Here is a 9,236-nt window from a genome sequence, read left to right as displayed (position 1 = left end):
TTATAATTAGCTAACGATACTCTTTAAAAATTATTATATTAAACTATATAAAACTCAATACTTAATTAAACCAATAGTAATATTGACACACACACAAGCATGCTAAATACTACTGGTATCTTTTAGTATTATATGATACATAATCCTTAATTACACCAGTAAAAATATAACACATTCTAATAGTATTGAGTATTGATGCAAATGAGCAGTTTCACCAGTGTGTCACCTGATAGTCACGTGACTATTAGTTGAGCTTCATCATGGAAAGGTAAACAAAATTACCAAACTACCCCTTCTCATAAACAAACTATAGATTATAATATAATGGCTAGGGAAATCCCATAACCAAATGTGTAAGTAGTAAGTACTATCAAAAGAACCAAACTTGAGCACGACATAATTTATTGATATACCCAACAGTTTAAGCTCATATTTTAGGATCATAAACATTGAACAATCTGTGGCACAAATAATTTATGTACAATGGGTATTAACTTGCAAGAAAGCACATGAAAAAAAAAAATGTCACCAATTTTGCTTTCTTTTCTGCACTTAGTATCTTTCTTGGTATACAAAGTCCTGAGAAAATCTTTGTAACTAGCTGTGGACAAGTCAAAATGCTTCAGTATCCATTCACTTTTCAACCAAAAAAAAAAATGAAAAAATAGACCTATCAAGAGTTGAATTTTAAAGATCAAATGCAAGTTGTTTCACTGGTTATATAAGGAAATTTGATGCTTTATTAAGAAGAATAAGCAGGTGAAGGGAAAAATCTCATAAGGAAGCTTGATAGAGACCAAATGCATATAACCCCTAGACACTGGAGGACATTCAGAAGTGTTCCTAGGGAGCTGTTTATCGCCAAGTTATGAGAGGTCATCTCAGCTCCTCTTACTGTAAACGATAGGGCTGTTACCAGCTGAGCAGCCCTGTTCAGTTGGTGTAATCTGTAAACCTGCAAAGCATCAAACAGAAAAGTTGATTTTTATAGTCCTCAAAGGTAAAATAGTTCAGCTAGTCTTTTTTGTAGTTATCAAATGAGTCAAGATAAGAAACCAAGTTGAGCGAAAATAAACTAAGTATCTTTACCTGAAAGATTATTGGAATAACAGGCCAAGATGGTGACTTCTTATATCTTGCATACTGCTCAAATGCAAATTGGACTACTATACCAACCAGGTAGGGTGCAAGAGTAGCAGATGCTGCAGGGCCAGTCCAGGGCCAGACGAACCCCATTGTCACCATGGGAATTATAAGACTAAGTACCAAAGCAGCAACAGATGAGATTCGTTGTCCAAAATGTGAGGCCAGCGTTCTATTACTGTTTGCAGTAGATTCTGGCATAGAGGGCCGCCCCAAACGGTCAATTAGAAGAAGAAACACAGCAACACCGCAATAGAAAAGAGCTTCCGTGAAGAACAGTATGAGGAAATCTAAAATTTGACAAGAAGTCGGCGTACTTTTAGAACTATGTGACAACATAACAAAGTCATATCACACCCAAGTATATTCAGACATCAACTAAGATAATATCGACCTGATTTTGTTTGCAACTAAAGCGTCTCTAATTGAAAAATAGGAAGAAACAAAAGGCAAAAATATAGCAATCCTCAAAATCAGTATATACCAGTGCAAGCAATCTCACCTGTCAACAAAGAGTCCTCAAATATTGCTGAGAGCATTCTACGCAAATACAGAGAGGGAAAGACAAAAGAGGCTACAAGTACAGCCGGACCAATAAACCATAACAGGCTGTTGTGGTTCTTCTCTGGACTAAACACATGAATCTTATCCTCTCTTTCGTATGAACGGTGGTTATAAAAGGATATTAGACCTGGTTTTCCACCAGCACCATCAAATATAATATTTGAATTGCTTGCAGTAGATACATCTTCAGCACTAGGGTCAAGGTTTTCTTGCTCTGATGCAACTAATTCTATCTCATCATGTAGCGGTTGTTCCTCAGAAACTGCAAAAAGAGCACTGCACCACTTTGGGGACCTTCCTTTTGAGTTAAGTATTCCATGAATGAACTTGCAGGACTTGCCTGATTGGAATAAAAATAGAAGCAAACAATAACATTTTAGAGAAACTATTAGCAATATTGAACCTCGCGGGGAAGTAAAATAAGCGACTATATAATGTTCACTGGAGCATCACTCAATACATCCCTTGATTTGTATTTATAGATAAAGTTTTAATATTGACTCTCTTAAGTAGAGTCCCAAGACTTCCCTTAGCCATAATTGTCTACCTACTATACATTCTACAAATCAATTTGGGCAACCTAAATTGCACTTCCAAATACAATTTCCGCATTTAACAAATTTTGTAATCAATATTGGAAGTTACCTCTAGGATATCTTAGCAGTTGAGGTTCATGTTGTTGATTGTTGTATAATCCTCGTGATAAGCTCAACTGGTGATAAAATGGAGAAAATAATTTTCATGAGCACTATGATATTCTTCAACCAAAATCCTCTTCAAATTTATGGCAAATGGCAAGAGAAATAACTACAAATCCAAACTACAAAAAGCATATGACAACAACAAAAGTAAAAATGATTTGATAGGACCTTAGCTCAGCACAAATACAAATAACCATTTCCAACAACCCTCATTAGTTCCATGAAAAGACCAAGGTTGCAAACAATACCTACCATCATTTATCAGTCCTCAACATAATGACTCTTAGACAAAATCCAAAACTAATCCACTACCCAATCCAAGGGGCATCCTCGCGAAGTAAGTTCCATTAGAATGAAAGTTAGCAAACTACTGTGTAGCATTACCAATTTACAACCTAACCATCAGCAAGGCAAGCATATAAATTTTCAAGTAATCTTTGTGTAAGAAAAATACCAACTCTGTTGTAACTCACCATCTCAGCATTGTTTCTAATAAAAAAAATTGAAATACTCTAACAGAACACATATATGAGCTATCTACACTAAAAAAAAATGCTATTATATCAGAAAATATTTACAGCTGAAACCTACAATATCAGACACGAGTACCAGCCATTCTGCTTAGGAAGAGAAACAAGTTGAAACCCAGTAATGTCATCAAAGTTTTATCCCCCTTTTTCTTCTTAGAAAGGGACACATTCAATACCCAGTAAGCAATAAGTCAAAGACATAAGTTTTTTTGGGGCCTAAATCACACATTCTCATTTCTCACAAAATGAAATCCCGATTGCTCAAGTCGAGTAAAAGGGCTTAAGTTGAATCAAACCTGAAAAGGACTTCTGGTGCGTATTGGAGTGGAAAGAGCAGCAGCCAAACAAGAGAAGGAGGAGCCAACGTTAGTAGCAGCCATTACTGAAACCAAAAAAAAAAAACCTCACACTACCACAGACACCACAACCGCAGCTAATGATTAATACTACCAAACCCAGTTCAGAAGAGCGACAATTATGGATACCCACATCCTAAAATTATAGAATAAACGGAATTTTATGAGAATTCGAAGATTTTAGTGTGGATTTTTCCTTTTTTTTTTTTGTTCCAAGGTGGGATTGCTACGGATGAACTTTTGGGACATGTAAGTAAATGAATGTTGTTTGTGTTGTGACTACAATTCCTCCGTCGTTTAGTGGAGTATTGTTTTTTCTTGTATTTTTTTTTTTCAAAAGGCTTTTTATAAAGAGTTAGACTTCTCGGTCATTACAAAGGATAGGAATAGGAATGGATTGTACATCCACTCTTCCGAAAATAGAGTTAACAAAAGCTTACCTGGTCACATTATGGGCCAAATAGTTACAAGTTTTAGAAATAAAAGAAAAATTACAACTTAACATAAAAGTAGAAAGCTTTTTACATTGTTGTGTATAGTTATCAAATTTCCAACAGGTATGAGTCCCCGTTAAGGTCTTGATTACCGTCTCTGAATCACTTTCTACTAACACAAAGCGGTGTTGCTGAGAAACAACAGTCTCCACGGCCAACAAGACAGCTGGAGCTTCCCCAACAAGGGGGTCCGAAAAACATAGCGTAGAAGTAGCCACCCACAAAATGGTCTCCCTATGATCCCTAGCAATGGCCACCGCGCACATAGAGTCAGAACCAACTCTAACATCACAGTTGATCTTGATCTAGTCTTCAGGAGGAGGAACCCAAATAGGAGACCCAACTACCTTCAAATGATTAAGTAAACTAGAGCCATAATCACAGAAGTGGCATCCACTTTTAATTCGGATATGAAAATGAAGTCAGGATTGAATGACCGAATCAGGGCTTTCAGTTCAAGAACTATAGAGGTCTGCCCTAACCCTCTACAGTTCCAAGCGACACCTTTCACGGATCTGTGGAGGAGGTACACCGGCCTCCTCCACAGGGGTCAAAGACACCACCGCCACACCAACTGCTGAACTAGCAATCTTCAATTTGTATGCCCACATTGCGTGGAATAGAGAGATCCATCAGCCGGGCCTTCATCTTCCAAGCCGTGAGTCTCTCAGACTGACCCACCGAGACTAGTTCAACTCCTTTACAAGAGGGAGAAACACCAATCTTAGCGCATCCACTTTGATCAATTTCGTCACTCTCCAGTGGTTCCTCAGTAGATTCATGAGAGGCATGATCGCACAAATTATTATCCACCTGCCCCAGTGGTCCCGTACTCCGAGGATAATCCCTGACCACCCTTTTAACTCTACGCATAGATACCAACGGGGTGACTCCCACTGAGTTTTTTTTCTTGTATAATATATATACGGTCATTTACGGATTTTTGTCTAGAATTTTGACATTTATATATAATATATATACGGTCATTTACGGATTTTTGTCCAGAATTTTGACATCTAATAATATATATCCCAACTTTACATACCATTAAAAATTTCTCGGATTAAGATAGTGAATCAAGATGTCCTCTTAAAAAGTTGTGTGTTGTGTTAAACCAATCTAAATTTGACACGTCAACTAATTTTTTATTTATTAATAAATTAACCATTAATATATATAATTTTTTTCCTTAAAATACTCAAATTAATTGCTGTGTCAGAATAAAATTGGTTTAATATACTATAAAACACAACCTTTTAACAGAATATTCTAAGATAGTTGGATTGAAGAGTTTCTGTATAATTTAAGTGAAAATTACATGAGATTTTATAAAAAAAGTTATAAAAATATAGCATTTTTAGGTTTGCTATTTCTTTATGGCATTTTTTTACATTTAAATTTTTTTATAGTATTTGATATGCTATATTTTTATAAACTAATATCCAAACACATATTTGATGTTTTTGTTTCTAGTTTAATTAGTTTTATTTTTTTTCTTTAGTTTATTTTATATTTACATTTTAGGGTTTTTTTTTTCAAACATTATATTTATAATTTGATAAGAAAATTTTTATATTTATACTTTCTTAATTTTTTTTTTCTTTTTTTACTATTTTTTACTTATTAAAGCTTCAAAAATTTTTTTTGTCCTTTTATATATGTTTGAGTCAATTTTGACTCTTTTTTTCTTTTTATTATTTAAGTCAGATACTTACTTTTTTTTTTTCTTTCTTTCTCTTCTCTTTCTCTATTTTTCTTCTTTTATTTTTTTTCTAATTTCTCTTTGTGTCCCTTTTTTTTTTTCTCAAACTAATTTTTTTTATCTTTGTATGTATACAATAAGTGTACATTTTTATATCTTATTTTTTTTAACACTCTTTTTCACTCTTACAAAAAAATTAAGAGCACTCCTCCTATAATATTTTTCTATCTTTTACGTAATTAATAAAAATAGTATATTTTATTAGATGTTTTGTAGTTTATTTAGAGTTAATCTATGAATGATTTGTATATTTTAAAAAGATTGATGTCTTGATATTTTTCTTTTAATTTATAACAAGATTTTCTACAATATGAGATTGAGTATTATAAATACAATACTTAGTTTGACTTTTGTGTTTTTTTTTTAACACTTCCGTTTTACTATACTGGGGTTGCATCATTTATTTTTTTTGTTGTGTTTTGTCTTTTTTTTTTATTATTTTAAGCTTTTCATATTATTTTTTATAGAGTCAAAACTAAATTTATAAGTTTTTATGAGTTCTATTTCCACCCTATAAAATGATAAGTACACCCTATTAGAAAAATACTTATATAATTTTAAAAATTACTCTTGATATATTTTTAAAATATTTTCCTCGCATTATTTTATGTTAATTTCAATACTTATTTTGATTTATTTTCATATTTTTTTCCTAAATCATGTACACATATTTTTTTTTTTACTTTCTTAAGAAAATTTTAATATGTATATTTTTTAAGAATATGAAATAAAAAAAGTTAAAAAAAAAATAGTACAATTAAATATATAAATTTTATATAAAATAAAAATTATTAAAATTTGGTGGCTTTAAAAGTTTTTGGGGTGTAGATAAAATTTCTTTTTTTACAGGGTCGAGACTGGTTTCATGAATTTTATATGATTTTCTTATAGGGCCGAAACTGGTTTAACAGATTTTGAAAGTTTTGTAATGAGATTGCTTCATTTTATGATTTTTTTATTTTAAGTTTCTTTATATTATTTTTTTTTTCTAAATTTAAAACTGATTTTCACATTTATATTATGTTCTTAAAGTATGTGTTGTTTTTGATTATTTTTGTTAGTGTTTTTTTCTAAATTATTGTTCGAAACTGGTTTACATATTTTGAGATTTTTGTAATGAGATTGCTCTATTTTATAATGTTATTACAAATTTTTTATTTTAAGTTACTTTTTTATATTTTATTTCTAGGTTCGAAACTTACACTTATATTTTATTTTTAATTTATTGGTATGCATTGTATGTTGTTTTGATTATATTTGTGATTAATATTTTTTTGTATTTTTGTATGTATTTTTTTTTCATTTGATTGTCTGATGAAACTGGTTTCTATTGACTTTATTATTTAACATTTATTATTTTTTATGATTTTTTATAGCGTCAAAACTGGTTTTACATGGTCGAAACTAGTTTCACAAGTTTTAACTGTTCTGTAATGGGTTGCTCCATTTTTATGATGTTATTGTATATTTTTTAGTTTGTATAAAATCAGTTTTATTATTGTATGATATTTGAACAACAATTTTTGTTTTATTTTAAATAATTAGTTTCTGACACACATATTATTTTATTATTTTTTAAGTAACTAGTTTTCATAACTGGTTTTGTTTTTTATTGTTGTTCATAATTGAGTTTTAAGTTTCAATTTTTTTATTTGATTATTTTAGGAAACTGATTTTTATTTTGATTGTTTTACTAACTGGTTTCTCACATTCTACTATTTTTTTGGTTATTCTTTTATGAGTTTTATTGTATTTTTGTCTCTTTAATTTTTTTTGTTTCTTTTTATCTCTTTGATTTTAATTTCTGATTCTCTTTGTTATATTTGCTGCATATTGTATGCTTAAATTAACTCTGATTTTCGAGCAAGCAAATAAAAAGTTAAATGCCAAATAAAGAATTAAGTTAGAAATTTAGTTGTTGCACCTGATTTTTCCCAATATACGTGGACCAACCGAACAAGGACACGTGGATCAAGCAATGTACAATCCAAAATATTTGCTAAGTCTTTATGCTGTAAGGTAGCTTCCAGGACGTAGCTCCCGGAGAAAGCATGCAGAACCCCATATGCTCCCGGAAGCTCGAGGTAACGTTAAGGCATCTCCGGGACGTGTCAGGTTTCTCCTGAGCAATCAAGTCGCATTTAATGCCGCATGGGAGGAAGCGTGTTGGGACTGCTACACGCAATAAAGTCTGACGGCACAACCTCCAACCAACAGCTACAAAGTAATGATCATTTAAGTCTAGCGACGGCTACACTGTGAAGAGTCACATCAGTCAAAAGACAATAAGGACATTCCACATAAAAACCCTACAGCACCTAGGGATTTGACCATGCATTACCCATGGTATATTCATTGGGAATGCCCAACTTTATGGATACTTATAGATACATTTGTAAGGATAATTCTGGGCCCACCAAAAACACTATAAATACCCCCTCAAAGCTCATTAAATGGGATCGAGAATCTTGGGCTGCATATGAGCAAGTAGAGTAAATACTCACCAAGAACATTCTCTGTATTTATAAGAGTGAAACACTCCCCAAATACATTCTCTGTATTAAATACATCCATAAATAACAAAGACTCGTGGACTAAGGTTCATTAACGCCCCAACCACGTAAAAATCCTTCTCTAATTTTCTTACAGCTCTCTAACTTTATAATATTTTATTAGTTGCTGAAAACAACGGTCAACATTAGTTATCACGTATTAATATAAAATTTATATGTTCGAAACTGGTTTTTAAATTTAGTATCGTTTGTAAAAATTTAGTTATGAGGCATTGTGTATTTTTTATTATGTTATTGATGAAATTGTTTTTTTAATCACTTTTAATTAAATAATTAGTTTCTTTTAATATTGATGAAACTGGTTTTTAAAGTTAGTATCGTTTTTAGATTATAATTTTTTTCATTATCTTGTTGATGAAACTATTTTTTTATTTTTTTAATAAAATTATTAGTTTATTTCAATGTTGATGAAACTAATTTTTAAAGTTTGTATTATTTTTAGATTATAATTTTTTATATTATTTTTTTTCGAGGAAGATGTTGATGAAAATGGTTTTTTTTTTCTGTTGCTTTTAATGAAATAATTAATTTTTAACCAAAAAAAAATAAATAAACAAACAATAGTCTAAATAAAAAAACAGGTTTAATTTTTGAAAAAAAAAACAGCATCTATAGTTGAGATCATTTTTTATTTATTTTAGTGTTTTATTTTTCAAAAAGGAAAAAAATACTAAAAAGAAACACAAATTTAAAGTTTTTTATGGCATTCCTCATAAATTTTTTCCATATTTGTAAGTTTTTTTTTTTAAAAAAAAAATGGCATATTTAGTATAATTAAGTATTTATGCCATATATATCAAAATTGATCTTCATTTTCCCATATTTTTGTAATATTAAAGGGTACGAGTTAGTACATAGACAATTATTACATTAATAAAATTAAATAGAATTAGACTGAGATATTTGTATCCAACAATCTCGATAGTAAAATGAATTTTTAATAACTACAAATTTAAAAGACATAGTTTGTTACATAATAAAATTTGGAGAACAAAAATAGTAATTTATTTATGGGTATCTACACATTTGTTATCATGTGTTTTATCTAAATACAAGTTAAATACCTTGTGTCTTTAATAATACTTATTTGGTACGCTGTATTTTAAAATCATA

General features: G+C 30.6%; 1 protein-coding gene across 1 annotated transcript; it reads right to left on the bottom strand.

Moving 5' to 3' along the window:
• Window positions 1–400: 400 nt before the first annotated feature.
• LOC115711564 (uncharacterized) lies at window positions 401–3,616 on the bottom strand. The gene is made up of 5 exons (XM_030639916.2): window positions 3,235–3,616; window positions 2,353–2,419; window positions 1,646–2,047; window positions 1,090–1,433; window positions 401–955 (listed from the first exon to the last, which is right to left on the bottom strand). Exons 1-5 carry the CDS (start codon window positions 3,316–3,318, stop codon window positions 743–745), a joined length of 1,110 nt encoding a protein of 369 aa, XP_030495776.1. The 5' UTR covers window positions 3,319–3,616; the 3' UTR covers window positions 401–742.
• Between the last annotated feature and the right edge of the window lie 5,620 nt (window positions 3,617–9,236).

The sequence above is a fragment of the Cannabis sativa genome, chromosome 3 (genome assembly GCF_029168945.1).
Source record: "Cannabis sativa cultivar Pink pepper isolate KNU-18-1 chromosome 3, ASM2916894v1, whole genome shotgun sequence".
Lineage (NCBI taxonomy): Eukaryota > Viridiplantae > Streptophyta > Magnoliopsida > Rosales > Cannabaceae > Cannabis > Cannabis sativa.
Note: the sequence above shows the minus strand (reverse complement) of the source record. Positions and strands in the feature narration are given on the sequence as shown.

Bases quoted from the DNA above. Each gene is read 5' to 3' on its own strand.
- LOC115711564 (XM_030639916.2), bottom strand. From the start codon at position 3,318: ATGGCTGCTACTAACGTTGGCTCCTCCTTCTCTTGTTTGGCTGCTGCT. The intron at 2,048-2,352 runs GTAACTTCCAAT...TATTCCAATCAG, and splicing joins ACTGCTAAGATATCCTAGAG to GCAAGTCCTGCAAGTTCATT. The intron at 1,434-1,645 runs GTGAGATTGCTT...GTCAAATTTTAG, and splicing joins TGAGGACTCTTTGTTGACAG to ATTTCCTCATACTGTTCTTC.